Genomic DNA, 20,012 nt, shown 5'->3' on the forward strand with positions numbered 1-20,012 from the left:
CTGTTTCTCACCCACACCTATCATATCACTTCTGAAGGTATAGATTAAACTACTGGAGTTGTATGGAATACTTTAATGCTGCCTTACTTTTTGGAGCTTCAAAGGTCTGGTCACCATTCACTTGCATTGTATGGATTTGGATCATGACATGATTTTTGGTGCCAGACGGGCTGGTTTGAGAATTTCTGTGACTGCTGATCTCCTGGGATTTTCACACACAACAGTCTCTAGAGTTTACTCCGAATGGTGCCAAAAACATCCAGTGAGCAGCAGTTCTGTGGACGGAAACGCCTTGTTGATGAGAGAGGTCAACAGAGAATGGCCAGACTGGTTCGAACTGACAAAGTCTACGGTAACTCAGATAACCACTCTGTACAATTGTGGTGAGAAGAATATAATCTCAGAATGCTACTCTGAGATGTGGGTTAGCGCTATTTTGGCGGTACGAGGGGGACCTACACAATATTAGGCAAGTGGTTTTAATGTTGTGGCTGATCGGTGTATGCATGCACCTAAAGTATACTAGGAAGTGTGCCTTTATTGACTGATTCAATATAATGCGTTTGTTTTAATCACAAAAGACAAACTTCACCATGACATATATTGGATTTATTAAGATAAAAATGTATGCACATCCATAATCATTCTGTCCGCATAGAAACACTCTTAAAACTTTACCATTTAAAAATTAAGCAGACCCAATAAGTGAAAAAGATCAAAAATAATAACAATAATAATAATAAAAAAAAAAGTCTCCAGACTGTTTAGCCTGAGAGAGACTGACTTTTTATTTTATTGAAAGAGTCAGCCAGGTAGCATGCTGAATCCAGAGTACTTGAGAGTATTTAAATAGACATTCTTCCCCCATATTATCCAGCAGATTAAAGATCTTTAAATATGCTCTTCATTCAATGAATCCCAGTCTGATCACATCTCGCGTTCTCAATGATAAGCCATAAACAGTGCCTACTAGATCGTCATTACATTTGACAACAGCAAACTCTGCGAAGTATTTGTCTTCATAATCAGTCGGAAATCATGGATATTTTCAATTTGCACATCCAAACGATGCACAGCAAGGCTCCTGTACAACTATTCACGGATTGGAGGCCATACACAGGCAAATCCGTTCATCTACCATGCAATCCCTTTCTTCTTACTGTTAGGTTTTCCCTTTTTAGTCATACGTTTGGCTTTCATCTTCTTTGCCTGCCTTTGACTCATCCAGACAGGATACCGCCCTTGATCATCCAGCATTGTCTTTTTATTACGCTTACTGTCCAAATCCATCTTTCCTGCAACACAACCACAGTGATCACCTAACCAGGTAAAGCAGAACAACTTGATTAAGTTGATCAAAATCCAGCTCACCATCATCTGGTTTCTCTTTCACTTTCTCAGCTGGCACGACGGTGGCAACCTCAGCTACATCTTTCATGGTGATCTCGCCTTTCTCCCCCAGGCCCAGCACTGCTTTGAGTCTTGCCAGCTCTTTGGGGGCATTTTTCTTTCTCTTCTCTGCCCTCATCTTCCTCCTCCACTTGCTGCGTAAACTTTTCGCCATCCTAATGGAGACTAAAGAGAGAAAATGTGTTATTGTGGAGGGCTTACATTTTTGACAGACAATTACTTGCATAATGTGACAGTATCATGATTTATTTAAACAATACACACTGAAAATGTAACAGCAAAGAAATGTGCTGAACAACTTGCTTATCTATTTAGTATTTTTCCAGTCCTGATCCTGGATTTTTCCAGCAACTACACATCTTGGATGTCTCCCTCGTTTAACACACCTGATTCAACTTATCAGCTCATTAGTAGACTGGAATGTGGGGTGTCAGATGCAGAGATAGACCGATATTTACTTACACTTGTACACTTAATTGCTTACTGGTTCTTTTATATCGGTTTACTGATAAAGTTATACACAAAAGACTTTACATCCTAAATACTAATTAAGTGAGGGGCTCTGCACAAGTGTAGATTTCAAATAAAACTAGTTTAATTATTTGTAGACACAATATTGTATTGTATCGGTTATTAAAATCAATATCAGCCGATATCTAATCAGATGACTAGTGCTCGGAAAGACTGGAAGAGTTTGATCTGAAAAACACTCCACACTACATAGTAAACACTAATAATCCTTCATATTGTTGCTTATTAAACATACATAATCATTCGTATTTTTGCAGCGATCATCTCATATGTTCAGAATCAATACTGTTCTATCATTAGAACGGTGGAAGCTACATAATCAGTAAATACAATTATTGTTGTTAGCCACTTCATACATTCACAAAGATCTCTCCTCTAACAGATACTGACGTAAAAACTCCTACTGTTTGCATATTTGTTGACAGAATTGTTTCATCGTATATTCAAAGCTGTTAAATTCGCAATAGAAAACTTACGTGTAAGCGCACGTTTTCCACGTGTGTCTAAACACAGCTGACGTAAAACATGAACTTTTGCGTCAGGCGTTTCCTGTTTTACGACACAACGTCTAGTGTGAAGTGTGTTGACGGTTGGAATGATAACGCGGCAGTAAACTCATTCGTTCAGTAGATGGAGACAGAACTGCGATATTATGAACATCACAATGCAGTGATCTCACAATCCTCTTTAGTTTTCAAATGTGAGGTGGGGACAAAAAAGACAAAAAAAAACAAAAAACAAAGAAGTATGTTTCAAAGAAGTATACAGCACAACGTTAGCAGTAATTGCCATAATTATTAGTTGTAATTCTCATAAAGGTGCTGTAAGCAATATTTTTATGGAAAGGTATGCAGAAAATGTTCCTTCTCCCTGAAAGATATCACTGAAATAAGTATCCTGAGATATCTCACCGGTCTCTGTGACAGCACCTAGACTGTGTAAACAGCAAATACAAATCTTTAATTAGCAGTTCAGACTAATATATATATATATATATATATATATATATATATATATATATATATATATATATATATATATATATACACACACACACTGCCGGCCAAAAGTTTGGAATAATGTACAGATTTTGCTCTTATGGAAAGAAATTGATACTTTTATTCACCAAATATATAGTCAGGACATTAAAAATGTGAAAAATTACTATTACAATTTGAAATTTTTTTTCAGAACTTCTTAAACTACTTCAAAGAGTTCTCATCAAAAAATCCTCCATGTGCAGCAATGACAGCTTTGCAGATCCTTGGCATTCTAGCTGTCAGTTTGTCCAGATACTCAGGTGACATTTCACCCCACACTTCCTTTAGCACTTGCCATAGATGTGGCTGTCTTGTCGGGCACTTCTCACACACCTTACAGTCTATCTGATCCCACAAAAGCTCAATGGGTTTAAGATCCATAACACTCTTTTCCAATTATCTGTTGTCCAATGTCTGTGTTTCTTTGCCCACTCTAACCTTTTCTTTTTGTTTTTCTGTTCCAAAAGTGGCTTTTTCTTTGCAATTCTTCCCATAAGGCCTGCACCCCTGAGTCTTCTCTTTACTGTTGTACATGAAACTGGTGTTGAGCGGGTAGAATTCAATGAAGCTGTCAGCTGAGGACATGTGAGGCGTCTATTTCTCAAACTAGAGACTCTGATGTACTTATCCTCTTGTTTAGTTGTACATCTGGCCTTCCACATCTCTTTCTGTCCTTGTTAGAGCCAGTTGTCCTTTGTCTTTGAAGACTGTAATGTACACCTTTGTAAGAAATCTTCAGTTTTTTTGGTAATTTCAAGCATTGTATAGCCTTCATTCCTCAAAACAATGATTGACTGATGAGTTTCTAGAGAAAGCTGTTTCTTTTTTGCCATTTTTACCTAATATTGACCTTAAGACATGCCAGTCTATTGCATACTCTGGCAACTCAAAAACAAACACAAAGACAATGTTAATCTTCATTTAACAAACCAAATAGCTTTCAACTGTGTTTGATATAATGGCAAGTGATTTTCTAGTAACAAATTAGCAATTTATCATGATTACTCAAGGATAAGGTGTTGGGGTAATGGCTGCTGGAAATGGGTCCTGTCTAGATTTGATCAAAATTGACTTTTTTCAAATAGTGATGGTGCTGTTTTTTACATCAGTAATATCCTGACTATAATTTGTGATCAGCTGAATGCCACTTTGCTGAATTTCCTTCCGGAACAGCAAAATCTGTTCATTATTCCAAACTTTTGGCCGCCAGTGTGTGTGTGTGTGTGTGTGTGTGTGTGTGTGTGTGTGTGTGTGTGTGTGTGTGTGTGTGTGTGTGTGTGTGTGTGTGTGTGTGTGTGTGTGTGTGTGTATATATATATATATATATATACACACACACACTATCGGTCAAAAGTTTTGAAACACTCATTCTTTATTTTTTTTTTTTCTTCACATTTTAGAATAATAGTAAAGTCATCAAAACTATGGAATAACATAAATGGAACTATGGGAATTATGTTGTGACTAAACAAAATCCAAAATATATCAAAACTGTGTTATATTTTAGCATCTTCAAAGTAGTCACCCTTTGCCTAGAATTTGCAGACATGTACTCTTGACATTTTCTCAACCAGCTTCTTGAGGTATCACCCTGGGATACTTTTTAAACAGTATTGAAAGAGTTCCCATCTATGTTGGGCACTTATTGGCTGCTTTTCTTTATTATTTGGTCCAAGTCATCAATTTCTAAAACTTTTTTTATTATTATTATTAAATTTTAGTTTTATAATGAAATAAATGAATATGGTGGCACAATTATATTTTTGTCTACAAAACTAATTTCAAACATTTAAGCATACGCCTTCAGATCAAAAGATTTTTAAGATCATGAGAAACATTTCAGTCAAGTGTTTCAAAACTTTTGACCGGTAGTGTATATATATATATATATATGTATATTGATAGATATATTGATTTCCCCTTTTTTAGATCTGCAAGTATGTAATTTCTGCGACACTAGGGCCCCTGAACGGAATTAACAGTGTTTTCAAAAAAGCTTTCTGAATACGCCCCTCGCCTGCAGTTGTTCAAACAGTCAGACTGTCCCACCCCCCAGTCACACCATTGGCTGAGTAATGTTGTTGGGGTGGGTCAAAGAGGGTCGCTCAAAACAAACACAAGAATTTTTATAGCTCTACAGAGACAGTGTTTCTGGTTTTCGTGAAAATTAACCTATGAATGGCTTACTTATAGTTGTGCCTAAAGCCCTATTCAGATATTATTTTACATGGAGGTGTGAGGTAATTCCAGCATTTACAGGGGGTAGTCTGTGATTTTATTGCTGTCCGAATCTGAAATGTCAGTATTTTCTTCCTCCTTCCAGGAGAAAATTTCCATCCGAATTACCTACTGTTTTTAGACACCAAGGTCGTGAGGTAATTTAATTAACGTCTGAATCCAGATCTCCGAATATTATAATACAAAAGTCATTTTGGAAATCATTTTTGATCACTGTTAAGTGTCGTACGGTTGCGCTGTGTTGTAACAGCTCTGGCGGTAATGTACATTGTGAACAATGGAGGATTGGGTAACACAACTGTTTGAAATAATTCACAATAACAAAATTACGTCGCCGTTCCAACACAGTGAGTGGGAACTCTTAAGAAGAAGGAAAAGAAAAATGAGATCCAGATCCCATAAACTTTTGAAGTGGGCCATTATTATTGTAGCAACATGTAGTAAAATTGTAATATATAACATTTTAATATAGAAACGTATACTATATACATTTATACATAGGTCTTGCACAACTACACGTAGATACGGGTCGATTAATCCCAGAAAAGTGGCCGGAGCTTATTTAAAAGGTTTAATTTCTTCCGCCACTTAAAAAAAAAATGGATAATTCCAAATTATATCTGGTTTTTTTAATAGATAAAACATAAGAAGACCATTTTTACCATATCACCTCAAATTTCATTTAAACTATCTTTACTGTCCATGATATTTAAGAATTTTGGCTTGTGCCGTATGTGATAATGTACACTGTAAATCAGTGCTGGTCCTTGCCTTTTGGGGGCAGATTTGGGGGCCCTAAGCAACTTGCTTTATTTGCCTATAGGGAGGACCGGCACTGCTGTAAATGTCCGCAGCACATTTTATCATGGTTCCCTCATACATGCTTTGAAAATTTGATTTTCACTTTAGCGTAATTTCAAACATATTTGAATGCAAATACAGAGGACACAGTTTGTGGATTGAGGAACTTTCCATTTAACAAGTGCGACTGGAATGATGTGATCGACGTATAGTTTCGCTTGTCCCCGATTTAATTGCCTTCCAAATGCATGAGTTTTATCACAGAGGAGCCAAGCAAATTTAAAGGTGCAATATGTAACAATTTTCATGTAATATTCGCCTTTTTTTTTTTGCCAATGTGTGAACGACTTGTAACGCAACTTAAAAAATTAGCCCTTCCTGGACTTCCTAGGTTGCCTATTAAAGCCTGTAGACTGATTTTCATGCGAAGGGAGTGGGTCGCTTTTGCCGGGAAAATCCAAAGGATGTGACGTTTATGAGCGCTCCCGAGAGCCTTGCCTCAGTAATAGCTGCTCTTCCGCTATTCAACAGCAACAACAAACTGCAGTGAACATCGGCAGGGCATTTGATTCCTGGAGGGACCTTTGTTCGGTTTTGGGGATCAAAACCGATTTTGGGGATCAAAACCAACCCTGAATTGGCGTTCTTCTTATTGGACAGGTAAGCTTGCGTAACTGCAAAGCATGTGAAATATAGTGTCATAAGGATTGAGCTGTGTAATTTTAGCTAACTTATCTTGCCTGCTAACGCTGACGAATTGCAAGCTACCTTGCTTCATAACTTTCAATAATTTCAGCGATCTTCTCTTTATACTAAAAGTCAGGTATGCTGATTCACAGTAACTGACATAAACAATGCTAATCTGTAAATATTCAGCAAGGTAAACTACAATAACACATGAAATGAATGCTAGGCAATGTTCAAGGTAATGCAAAAAGACCCATTCATTAGTGTAGCGTAATATAATAACTATTATTATAAAACAATAGCACATCGATATATTAAAATGTCACTTGTGATGGAATCACATCAATACTGAATTGTGTCAACGTATTTATAATACAGTCTATTTTATAAACAGCTAAGTCATCATCCACCAAATTTAGCTAACAGCTATTGATAAAGCTGGCTAGCTAGCTAATGCCGACATAGGCTATCGTATAAATGCAGTCAATGTATCATGCAAAGAAAAGTGATTACTTCAAACTACAGTCTCACATAGTCAGACCTATATCCACACTTTGTTTTAGCCCTGTTCCAGCACTGGAGAGTCATATATACTATACAGTCTCAAAGTTTCTAGTAAAACAATCATAACTGTGTAATTTTAACTATGCATCTATCAGCATGATTTCAGTGAATCACGTTCAGTCTTTTTGTACGTTACGTCATTGTTTTGGTCGATGCTCGCTCGCACGTGTCCCTATGGAGTGTGTGCAGGAGCACGAGCAACAGGTAGCTGGCTGCAGTTCACTTAACGGTCACAGGTGTCATTAATAACAAGGGTTTCTGAATCTTACATACGGCACCTTAAAAAGAATTTGAAACAATTACCATCTTTATAGATCTTAAGTCTCTGCATATTAAGCGGGGAAAGAATAAAGTATTTTAACAATGAAATTTAGCTTTAAAAATCTCCTCTATCTTCTCCTTTCTCAGGTTCTGTTTATCAGTACTGATGTTGCCCATGAACCGATGCATAGTAAGGCGAAGATGACTCCTTCCAGCTACCCAAAAATCAGCCACAGTCACATTATCCCTCCGCAGCCCCAAAACTCATGTAAGTAGCTTTTTGTAAAACCAATAGAATTAGACCATGGCAAATAAAACAACAAACAAACTGAAGACAACCTGCAACCAACATATCATGGGACCAGCAAGTTCTCTTATCAGGAGGATCCGAATTTGAAAGTCCCATCTGCTGGGCTGCTCAAGTGACATTGCCCTTGGCAGTCAGTTGAGTCTCTTTGTAGCGGGGGGGAGTTTTGTGTTTGTTGTTGTGTGTTTTGAATCCCCCAATTAGGGTTCGTTCAGTGAGTGTGACGTGGCTGTGTGTATAATAATTAAGTCCCAGGACACTGTGTTCTGAAATGATCAGGATGCAAGCGGCACACACAAACACACACCGTCTGTGGCTCTCACATGCAGTCAGGTTGCATGACTTTTATGTAGATATGACAAAATAACAGATGTACAGGCACACCGATCTCTTTCAAAACCTAGTAAGCTGCCTTAGTGTGACTCTTGTCTACATAGGCAGCTTCCTTATTTTTCTAAAATCCTGTATACACACACAAACAGATACAACATTTTTTTTTGTTAAAATAGTCCTTTTTTGTTAGAATAGTCCTTTTTGATTAGATTTAACCTTATGAATTATATTTATAATCATAATTTCTCTCGATTCATCTGCCATCTTGGATATTATTCTTTTTACTAGGCTCGTCGCAATTTATTTTGGAATTGCCTTTTCTGTGATGCTGCCTTAGATTTGGAGCAAACTGATGTATCTGATGCTGCCTACCTTTTGTAACAGCCTTTTCTTCTGGAACACACCTTAAAATGCTGTCCAGGTATTGAGCTTACTGTGTTTTGGAATGGAGCTAACAGAGACAATTAGTTACCAAAAAAGATTTGCCTATAGGGAGGACCAACGCTGCTGTAAATGTCCGCAGCACATTTTATCGCGGTTCCCTCATACATGCTTTGAAAATTTGATTTTCACTTTAGCGTAATTTCAAACATATTTGAATGCAAATACAGAGGACGCAGTTTGTGGATTGAGGAACTTTCCATTTAACAAGCACGACTGGAATCATGTGATCGACGTATAGTTTCGCTTGTCCCCGATTTACTTGCCTTCCAAACGCATGAGTTTTATCACAGAGGAGCCAAGCAAATTTAAAGGTGCAATATGTAACAATTTTCATGTAATATTCGCCTTTTTTTTTTTGCCAATGTGTGAACGGCTTGAAACGCAACTTAAAAAATTAGCCCTTCCTGGACTTCCTAGGTTGCCTATTAAAGCATGTAGACTGATTTTCATGCGAAGGGAGTGGGTCGTTTATGCGTGCTCCCGAGAGCCTTGCCTCAGTAATAGCTGCTCTTCCGCTATTCAACAGCGACAACAAACTCACAGCAAATTCACAATCAACACAAAGCTGTTGTGTGGCCCCAAAAAGCTTGGAATATAGTGCACTTATCATATGGACTACTGTTATGAAGTCTTTATACTGAACCTTTAAGAGTTCTTTATAGTATATGTCCTTTTGAAGCTTGACCGCTCCTGCTCACTATAAACTGCTATTCTATGGAATAGAGGTGCTTAAAATATCTATTTTTATGTTCCAAGAAAAAGTAACAGCATATGGGTTTTGAACAACATACGGGTGAGTAAATGAGTGAGTAAAAGTACATTTTCCATTTTTAGGTGAACTACTCCTTTAACTGGTGGCTCATTTTTTTAAAAGAAGACTCTTCAGAGATGCTGTGCAAAATTCAGAATTAAAGACATAAAGAAATTAGAAAATCTTAAAATGATTTTAAATTATTTCCTAATAATATTTGCATTAAAATATATGACACTGTTCTTGCCACAACCTAGGAACTCAATGGAAGCCACAAGTCACAGATCTCGCCATGTTCTAGTTCTAATCTATGGGTGATAACGCTTTACATTGTGTTATAGATCATTTTCTAAGACAATATCAAGTGGTACTTCAGGAAACTTGCCAGATAACCACATTCATTCAATTCCTTTACAATATGCACACATTCGCTCTTTGTCTTGAGCCTGATATGCTGAAAACGGCTCCGTTCATGTTTTCAAATTCAAAATTATGAATGACATATGAATCTTGTACTCTACGTGACATATTTTTAATTCAAAATGGCAAATTTTGCCAAATGGTGAATAGTTTACACCACTGGAAATTGCTGTCAGTCTGTACAATATTTCAGTCATAAAATTCTGGGCAAATATTGCATGTTTAGTTAAATATTGGCATCTTACATGACACTAACACTCTTAACTGCTGACAGTGATGTGTGCATGGTGCTGGAATAATCCACAAGGTTCCCGTTTAACTTCTTAAATTTGAGTCCCTCCTTCATCGATTTGATTTGCTATCTCAAATAACTTTGATGAGCTTTGTTAGACTACTGTGCACGCTAAAAATTAAACTTAAACCATTATGTTATTCCTGCAACAACTTAATGACAATTATATATATATATATATATATATATATATATATATATATATATATATATATATATATATATATACAGTACTGTGCAAAAGTTTTAGGCACTTGTGAAAATGTTGCATAGTGAGGATGTTTTCAAAAATAACGCCATAAATAGTTTTCATTTATCAGTTAACATCATACAAAGTCCAGTAAACATAAAAAAGCTTAATCAATATTTGGTGTGGCCACCTTTGCCTTTAAAACAGCCCCAATTCTCCTAGGTACACCTGGACAGTTTTTCTTGGTTGTTGGCAGATAGAATGTTCCAAGCTTCTTGGAGAATTCACCACAGTTCTTCTATCTATTTAGGCTGTCTGAACTGCTTCTGTCTCTTCATGAAATCCCAGACTGACCTGATGTTCAGTGGGGGGCTCTGGGCTCTGGCAGTGCCATCTCTTGCAGAGTGCCCTGTCCTTCTATTCTACTCTTTTCTATTTGCAAAAGAAATGTTTGGGAGTCTAAAATGTATTTTTCCTATTGACACACTAAAGCTGAAGATATAAATAACCATCTTAAGACAAATGTTTTTGTGAAACATCTTAAGTGCCTAAAACTTTTGCACAGTACTGTATATATAAATATATCTCAGAAATTTCAAAGCTCTGTGATTTTTTTGTTGTTGTATTTTTTAGTTTTTTTTTTTTTTTGTGGTGGGCATGAATGGTGATTGAGAGATATACCTCAAAAGACTGTTGTATCATATCTGATACATGGATTTCAACAGGCTTTTTCAATAAAATAATATACACAATTTTAACCAAGAACAAATTGCTTATATTCAGCAAATACTCATTTTAAAATATCAGTAAAATATAATCATTACTGCCACTTTTACTTTTCATTAAAATCGGCAAAGATTTCAATGAAAAAAAAAAAAAAAAAAAATGCATGCAATACAAAAGCTGACATTTTTTGACATTTTTCAAAAATATTTTTCCATCAAGAAATGTCCGGAAACGTCCACCGTGTGGCAGCAGGCTTTTCGGCAACATTTTTATAATGTTAATGATGCACAGACTTTAGAAAATAGCGTATTAGATATGATACAGGTGGCGTTATAGGGTTAACTATGGACATGACCCTCTAACCTTTAACAAACAGAAAGTGTCTATACATTTTGTCATTTGTGTTCATAGTGCACACTATATCCATTGTTTTAAAACTTATTTAAGAAAAAAATATATTTTTGTAAAATGTTTGGCTTGGAAAGTGCTTTTGTGCTCTCTTTCTTTAAAATAAATGCCACTTGGTTTGATATATAGTTTTCCAAAACAGTGAAATGTATTAAAAAATAAATAAATAAAATAAAATAAAATTAAATAAGGGTGGCATTACTGTCCAGATAGTAAAATACTGTTGGGGCACTGTACATGCTGGTGGCACTAACACAGAGAAAGCATAATAGTTATTGTTAGACAAAAAATGAAAATTGTCACAATATACTCACCCTCATGTCATTCCATACCCATATGACCTGCTGTTCAATACAATGGTAATACTCGATACTAGGGCTGATGAAAATGAAAATTTTTCACTGAAATATTACCAAAGACTGTAGCCCCGTTCAAACAAGCAACCAGGGAAATTACAGGAAAATTGTTGAGCTGCCTTTACTGGTAAATGTACCAAATGTGCCGCTATATGGAAATTTATAGGTAATGACACAACTTCACATTAAGGAAAATTGCCAGAGCAAAATTTACACATATTTTCAAAAGGGTTGTGTTCACACATGACCTCAAAACTGGAAATTGTAGGTAATTTTCTGGAAAAGGTATGTGTGTATTCAACTATTATTTAAAGACATTATTTCAGGAAAGAGGAAAAAGCTACAAGATTTTTAAATCGACGTTCTTTCATAAGTATCAGGCTGTTAACAAAAGTGTGTAAAATGGTAGTCAGAAGATTTAGCCAGTTTATATTCTCAAATATTAAGTTAAAAATTAAAACGAGAAAAGAAGCGTTTCACGGTTCTATGTTAACATGGTGATGCACAGTAACTTATACCGATGCCATTTATAATAATGAGAACAACAGTGTTTTTCATTAAATACAGTTGTATATATGTACCTAATGCTTATGCAGCAACACACTGATAAGAGAGCAACACATAGTCAAGACACAACTGCCACAGACCTACACCTCTGGGGGCCGTTCACTCAGAACGTGACTTTTTCTATGTAAGCATGTGCTAGACGGACGTCTTTGACTGCTGCGTCATGTTTCACTGTTTTTTCAGCGTCTCGTACAGTAACTATGCATTGTTTATATGCTGTATCAGTTTAAAAGGAAATTCAAACGTGTATCAAAACACCCGTATTCTGCTCTGTGTCTGTTTTAGCCAGAGAATGTACATTATCATCAGTGCTTGGCACATCCAAAATTAGAATGCTCATTTTAGCATTTGAATGTGCATCTTAAATTTGACGAATATTGCAATTTCAAATTGTAATTTGACAGCCTTATTTCTAACTAAAACCTACCATATGTCTTCAGAAGACTTGGAATATGACACATGGACTACTTTTTTTTTTTTTAAGTTTTAATATGAGTTACTATCCACTGCCATTGTATTAAAAAGACACACAAGGATATTAATTTTTTATGTTAAGAAAGAAAGTCATACAGGTTTGGAACAACATGAGGGTGAATAAATAATGACAGAATTTCTCATTTTGGATGAACTTTCCTTTAAAGTCTGTCCAACATGTGTACTTGTTAATGGAATCTGTCTAGTCTCACAGTAATCTTTTGTCAACCAATGCAAACAATACTGCAAACAAGATGCATATGTATTTCAAACCGAAATGTCGTCCAGTTCAGTCAGCCTAATGGTGTTTAAGCAGCCCATCTGTGCTTTTGCTCATATGCTGCTCTTGTTAACTCGCATGTGGCATTCAGTGAGCCAGGGCTTGCTGAGTAACTCCAGCCAGGTCTCCTAAGCAACCAAATTGGCCTATGTGGGTAACCTCCTCGTGGTCCCTATAATGTGGTTCTCATTCTCGGTGGGGCACGTTGTGAGTTGTGCATGAATGCCGCGGAGAATAGCGTACAGCCTCCACACATGCTAGGTCTCCGCGTTAACGCACTCAACAAGCCACGTGATAAGATTTGCGGATTGACCGTCTCAGACGCGGAGGCAACTGAGATTCGTCCTCCGCCACCCGGATTGAGGCGAGTCACTAAGCCACCAAGAGGACTTGGAGCGCATTGGGAATTGGGCTGTAGAGCTGAGGAGGGCGGGGCCGGGTTGGAATGAGACACACCCGGTCCCCAATCAGCCTGATGGGGCGCGCGAGGGATAAAGGCGGCCGGGGACGACAGTTCGAGAGGGAGAGAATTACAGACAGCTGTGCTGTGTTTTTGGTTGTGTGTTTTTGTGTTGTGTTTAAGTTGTTCATTAAATTATTATTTATATTATTAAGCCGGTTCTCGCCTCCTCCTTCCCTCTAAACCCCCTTACACTGGTGCCGAAACCCGGGAAGGAGGAGGGATTCCCGTCGCAGAGTCCTCGACACTGCCGTCCACCCAGGGGAGCGCCACCCGACGGGGGACGGAGTAGCCCGACTACCCGGACGCGGGGAACGGCCGCCGTCCGCGAGGCGAGTGGGGACGGGACTTCCCGACCGCCTGGAGCGAGGGAGCCGCTGCCGGGGGCGGAGGAGTGCCCTGCCGTCCCCCGGGAATGCGGAGGGGTCGAGAGAAGACCGCCGTCCGCGGGGGGAGGAGGGAAGCGACTCCCCGACCGCCTGGAGTGGTAGGGCCGCTGCCAGGGGCGGAGGAGAGTCCCCACGGGACGCCGGGAACGCGGAGGGGCATTCTGTCCGCTGGGGGTCGGAGGTCTGACTCCGGTCCGCCCGGGGAGGAGTGGCTGCAGTCCGCCTGAGAGGGTGGAGTAGTGATCGAGGACCACGCGACGGCGCATCAGAGAACCGGTGAGTTTCTTTTTCTCTCTCTCCTCTCTCTCTCTCTCTGCCGCTCCGTGTTGGCCTTTCCCTCGCCATTTTGTGTTGTTGTTTTTTCCCCTCCTGTCTCCTCCCAGGTAGAGGAAGGCGGGGAGGACCCGCCCCACCCGGAGAGGAAGGGTGGGGGGGATGTACGTCATGCCGGGGGCTCCCCGGCCTGAGGCAACGCCGGGAGGAGTGTAGCGCTGAGGAGGGCGGGGCCGGGCTGGAATGAGACACACCCGGTCCCCAATCAGCCTGATGGGGCGCGCGAGGGATAAAGGCGGCCGGGGACGACAGTTCGAGAGAGAGAGAATTACAGACAGCTGTGCTGTGTTTTTGGTTGTGTGTTTTTGTGTGTGTTTTTGGTTAATAAATTATTATTTAAGTTGTCAAGCTGGTTCTCGCCTCCTCCTTTCCTCGAAACCCCCTTACATGGGCATTCCAAATTGGGGAGAAAAAGGGAGCTGATATTAAAAATAGCTTTACATATGTAACACAGATCTATTAATCTGCTTAAATTGGCCAAAACAACCGATCAAACTATTACTTCACAAACATAATGTAAAAAGCATACCTTAATGAAGACTCAGGCACTGATATAAACTCCACTTACAATGTGTGCTTTAAAGAAGGATTGTCCTTTGTTTTTTTTCTGCAGTACATTTCACGTAATGCTACCAGTCAAGAACGAAATGCCGATAAATAACTCTCATTTGTGTTCCTCATCTCTAGATTATTCATTTAGATCAACATCAATGGATAAATGAGCATCGTTGAAAGCTACTTAAACTGTCTGACTGACGGCCTATTATGTAAGGGTTGTTTCAGCTCATGAAACTCACCTGTGATTGGCTGGATGGTCGCTCAATCAGCCCAAAGTAACAAAACGCAAAGAATACTTTATACAAATCCCCCATTTGGACTCAGTATGGGTTTAGCTTGGAAAAGTGCGGGGGACAAAAATGACCTTTTTAAAGAGTGCGGGGGACGTGTCCCCCACGTTCTCCGTTGCTGCTACGCCCTTTGATTAATTATTCATTAGCATCATTATAAAACAAACATCAGCTTGAATGTGTGTTGCCATGACTAGAGTCATTAAAATGTATGGAATATTTGAAGGGTGTTGAGTTAGGAATGCCATTGTGTACAATCACTTGAAATTAATGAGTCAGTTTGACTCTGGGCATTGGTGTTTGTTATTTCATTGAGGTCCATCATGGTCTTCCAAACATTTAGCTTACACTCGCACTATGTGACACATTTCATGAAGCTGTCACCTTCTCGTTTCATAATCACTCAATCAACATGGGTTGTCATTCTCTGCTGCATGTTCTTACCTTGAGGTGATGCTTGTACTGTACCTTCAGAATAGGCCACTTATATAAGCCCTGTTGATCCTCAAAGCAGCCAGTGCGAATGCAATTCCTGCCCAGCAGGGGAAGCAACAGCTGGTGGGCCTGAATTTGCAGATGTAAAGTTGGGCAGCTGCCACATGGTCGTGTCTAGAAGGGATCCCTCTCTCGTCAACTTCTCGCGCATGCGCATTTTGTTAAAATGCTTTCGCCTGTGCTTTTTTGCTGGCATCTCAGCGTATTAATGATGGAAAGCATTGAAAACTTCAATAATATAACATTATTATTATTATTATCATAGAGTGACTGTTTGCACTAGGTATAAATACTTGCCACATAGTACAACTGTTTGCACTGAAATAGTTTGATGGAAGCAAAGAAATTAAAGAAAAACTGTTCTTTGAGTGTCAGTGGCTTAGTGTGATAAGATGGTGTGAATGGGCTTTTTCTATGCAGATGACCTGGGTTCTAACCCTCCTTTTGATCCTGTTTCCTGTCTCCACTCTTAATATTTTTCTTTAATACTACTTATAATAATAAATAAAATGAATATAAAGGTTGATTTCCTCGCAGTGATAGGTTAGTGTAGGGTGTTTTTAGGACTCTAAATAAACACACCACAGTGACGCCCTGTTAGTATTTAATTAGGGGTGCAAATAGTATCTGTCCAATACTATTTGCACTTAGTGCAAAGATGTTGCTATTTACACTTAGTGCAAATAGTCTCTGCATTATTATTATTATTATTATTATTATTATTAAGAAATCCTGTTGTCTTCTTGAAATCTCATATAGCATCCCATGTTTCTTGGATACAGTAATATTCTGACATAAGTTCATGTTAAGACACATACTGTATTACTTTAAATCTTAGATTCTTTTATTGTGACTTAATTGACATTAATAGTAATTCATGAATTAAAAAGTGTATGTGTTGAAAAAAAAAACTAGCTGCTGTTTAAAGACTGTAACAGGGTAAAAGGGAAAGGAGGAGGTGAGAACCGGCTTGACAATATAAATAATAATATAATGATTAACTTAAAGCAAAATACATACAACACAAACGCATACAGGGCAGCTGCCTGTAGCTCTCTCTCTCCCGAACTGCCATCTCCGGCCGCCTTTATCCCTCTCGTTGGCTTGATTAGCCTGATTAGGGGCCGGGCGTGCGTCATCACGGCCTGGCCGTGCCTTCCTCCTTGCCACACCCCTCCCTCCTTTGCTTCAGGCCGGGGAGCCCCCGGCATGACGTACATCCCCCCACCTCCTTTCCGGACCTGGGAGGGAGACAAAAACAACAAAAAAGCAACAAAAAAAAAAAAAAAAAGAGAGGGAAAGGCCAACACGGAGCGACAGCAGGAGAGAGAGAGAGAAAAAAAAACTTAGTCGCCGGTTCTCTGTTATGCCATAACCTGGTCTTCGGTCACTCCTCCACCCTCTAGTGGAAGACAGCCGCTCCTCTCCGGGTGGATCGGAGGCAGTTCTCTGGCCCCTGGCGGACGAAACGTTTTGGTGGATGGTAGGAGTCTCCTCCGCCCCTGGGAGCGGTTCTCCCACTCCAGGCGGTCGGCAGTGAGCCCCTCCCCGCTCGCGGAAGGCGGTCTTATCTTGCGATTTCATCTAGACATTTCACCCAGTAACTGGAGCTCACAAGTGCCCATACGTTTAACAACACTTCCAACTTTGCCACTGGTGGAAGCAGTTTGAATTTCAGTAAGCACAGAGATTTTCGACCTATTGTCACCGAATTCGTGATGATATTAGTCTGGCTTCACAGCACAGTTACTGTCAGTAACTTTTATTGGCAAGGATGAGAATGGTTAAGCTTTTGTTTGTGCTAAATTTCTCCATTGTGCTGACTAGATCTTCTCTCTAGCATTCTATAAATGCTGTGAAGTCTCTGGGTGTGTGTGGACTTTAGTTCAGTATTCATACAGAAATGTGGTGGCAGATTGGTGATGAATGGGCTTGGGAGGACTTTCCCCCTGGCTGTTTGCTTGGATCTGGCCACACTCCAGAACTGAAGGGTCTCTGAGTTCACAGGGTTCCTGTGCAGCTCAGGTAGATTACTGTAAATCGATCGTGGAATTGATGGGGCTCCAAGCTTTCGCCATAACCTGACAAAGATGAATGTACTAAGTGAGTAGCGATTAAAAAACGCTTACAATACCATTGCGACAGATCAAATTCTTTTACAGTAATCTGTCTGAAGACAATTTAATGCAGTCATTTGATTTCTCATCGTAAATCAGTGCTCACTGTTTGCAGCCTGGTTAGTGGTCATTTCTCATAGTCTAGACTCTAGACGGACAGACGATTTGGTCTTTACACTTTTACGCTTTAGTGCTTACACAGACTATGAACATATTGCTTTTACACCGAGTAGTGAAGCTTTGCTCAGCATCTGTTGCCTAGCAACGTGATTTTCCAGCCCAGTTTAATGTTCTGCTCCCTCAACAGTGGAGTGATGTGTGTGTGTGCTAAGCCTGTCAAATTAAAACTCAGTTCTAATATTTGTCAAATTTAGGACAATTATCATTTGAATTTTGCACTGATAATGACTTATATTGTAGGGCTAAAACAGGTGCAGTGCAACGAATAAAATGCGGGTGTCTCGAGGATGCGGGTGTCTCGAGATGTGGTCTTTGGTGGTTGTGTCTTGACTATGCTTTGCTCTTTTGTCAGTGTCTAGCTGCATAAGCATTAGGTACATATATACAACTGTATTTAATGAAAAACACTGTGGTACCGGCAGTTTTATGAAGCGAATGTCCGTAGTAGTACTGTGGCACCGGTATAGGCTACTGTGCAACACTAAGTTAACATAGAACCGTCTATTGAAGCATTTCTTTTCTCATTTTGCTTTTTTACTTAATATTTGAGAATATGAACTGGCTAAATCTTTTGACTATCATTTTATGCACTTTTGTTAACAGCCTGATATGTTCGTTGCAATAAACAACGCTTCAACACGTGCTGATTGGTTTATATTAATTGTCTTGTAGAATTTTTCCCCTACCTAAAATAATGTCTTTAAAATTCAAATATAATTTGAATATAATTCAAATTTTGGTAATATTTTTTGGTAATATTTCAGAGATAAATTCGAATTAAGTGTCTCAGCCCTGTTTATGGCCCAAGTGTGTGCCTCTGCCTTCTCGCACACCCCTTACTCATGTTCTACTTCACGTCACTGTGTGTCGGCTAACAAGTGTCCCAAATGTCAGTCACATGAGAACCTTGTCAACAGGAGCAGAGCATCACCCTGAGTGTCATCATTGTGTTAGAACACCATCTTTATATCTGTGAAATTATTTTTTGTAAGTCTGTGTATTTTTATGTTTTTGCCTGGGGCAAGTCATTGAACCAGGATAAATTAATAAGTAGACACTGTTTTGAAAGTATAGCTGTGTTGAGGAGGAGGGTGTGGCCACGCCAATAGGATTCATACCCAGCGATGAGTTGCCCAATCAGCGGGAGAGAGATAAAAGGAGGAGCCGGGGATGCCAGAGAGAGAGAGAGAGAGAGAGAGAGAGAGAGAGAGAGAGAGAGAGAGAGAGATGGACACAGCAGTGTTTGTAAGTGCGCTTTTGTTAAGTTTCAGTTCAGTGTTTTATGTTGAATTAAATTCTTTTGATTGTTAATCCAGTTCCTGCTTCCTCCTTTCCCGATGAATGAGAGGCTTGTCTGCCACACTGGTGCCGAAACCCGGGACTGGAGGAAGACGTGCCATCAGAGAGCCCTCGCTGCTGATGAAGGATTGCGACGTTGAGGAGAGGAGTGGTTCAAATATACTGGAGCGGTCCCCCAGGAGACGGAGGAGCCACTGCCATCTGCTGGGAGGCAGAGGAACCACTGCCGTCTGCCAGGAACCGGAAGAGCTGTTGCCGTCTGTGGCAGTGGGGGCGTGGTCAAGCGCCCGTCTGGAGAGAGAGAAAGCGGTAAGGGCACTTACACCTGAGCTAAATTATGCCTAACACCTGTTTCTAATTCCAGTGAGCATGAGGAGAGCGGCATTAAAAGCAGCCACACAACCAGCAGAGGAGAGAGAGAGCCTGGGTCCAGAAAGTGATTGTTGTGAAGCTGAAGAGATTATTGTGAACTAAGAATTTATTATTGTGAAGCTAAGAATTTATTATTGTGAAACTGAAGAGAATAGTGTGTGAAGCTGTGAGCGCTGAAGTGTGGTCATTAAAATCCTTAACTGTGAGTGGAGCAACCTGCCTCCCGTGTCCTCCTTATCGACTGCCTTCACACCGCTGCCGTCTGCCAGGGGACAGAGGAGCCACTGCCGGCCACCAGGAAGCGGGATACAGTGCCATCACCCGGCGTCGCAGAGGATCACTGGACAGCTGGCTGAGGACTGAATGGTGGCGTGGTCGGGACGGAATGGCTGAAGGGGCAATTCCTCCCCTCAAGGAAGGGAGGAGGGTAGTAAGTCAG

The 20,012-nt window shown here is 39.7% G+C and overlaps 1 protein-coding gene across 1 annotated transcript; it reads right to left on the reverse strand.

The window, feature by feature from the left end:
• Positions 1–593: 593 nt before the first annotated feature.
• Positions 594–2,490, reverse strand: LOC127435435 (protein LLP homolog). The gene is made up of 3 exons (XM_051688929.1): positions 2,418–2,490; positions 1,372–1,575; positions 594–1,295 (listed from the first exon to the last, which is right to left on the reverse strand). Exons 2-3 carry the CDS (start codon positions 1,562–1,564, stop codon positions 1,135–1,137), a joined length of 354 nt encoding a protein of 117 aa, XP_051544889.1. The 5' UTR covers positions 1,565–1,575; positions 2,418–2,490; the 3' UTR covers positions 594–1,134.
• Between the last annotated feature and the right edge of the window lie 17,522 nt (positions 2,491–20,012).

This window comes from Myxocyprinus asiaticus, chromosome 45, assembly GCF_019703515.2.
Source record: "Myxocyprinus asiaticus isolate MX2 ecotype Aquarium Trade chromosome 45, UBuf_Myxa_2, whole genome shotgun sequence".
In the NCBI taxonomy this organism is placed as follows: Eukaryota; Metazoa; Chordata; class Actinopteri; order Cypriniformes; family Catostomidae; genus Myxocyprinus; species Myxocyprinus asiaticus.

Bases quoted from the DNA above. Each gene is read 5' to 3' on its own strand.
- LOC127435435 (XM_051688929.1), bottom strand. From the start codon at position 1,564: ATGGCGAAAAGTTTACGCAGCAAGTGGAGGAGGAAGATGAGGGCAGAG. The intron at 1,296-1,371 runs GTGAGCTGGATT...GTTGTGTTGCAG, and splicing joins GAAAGAGAAACCAGATGATG to GAAAGATGGATTTGGACAGT.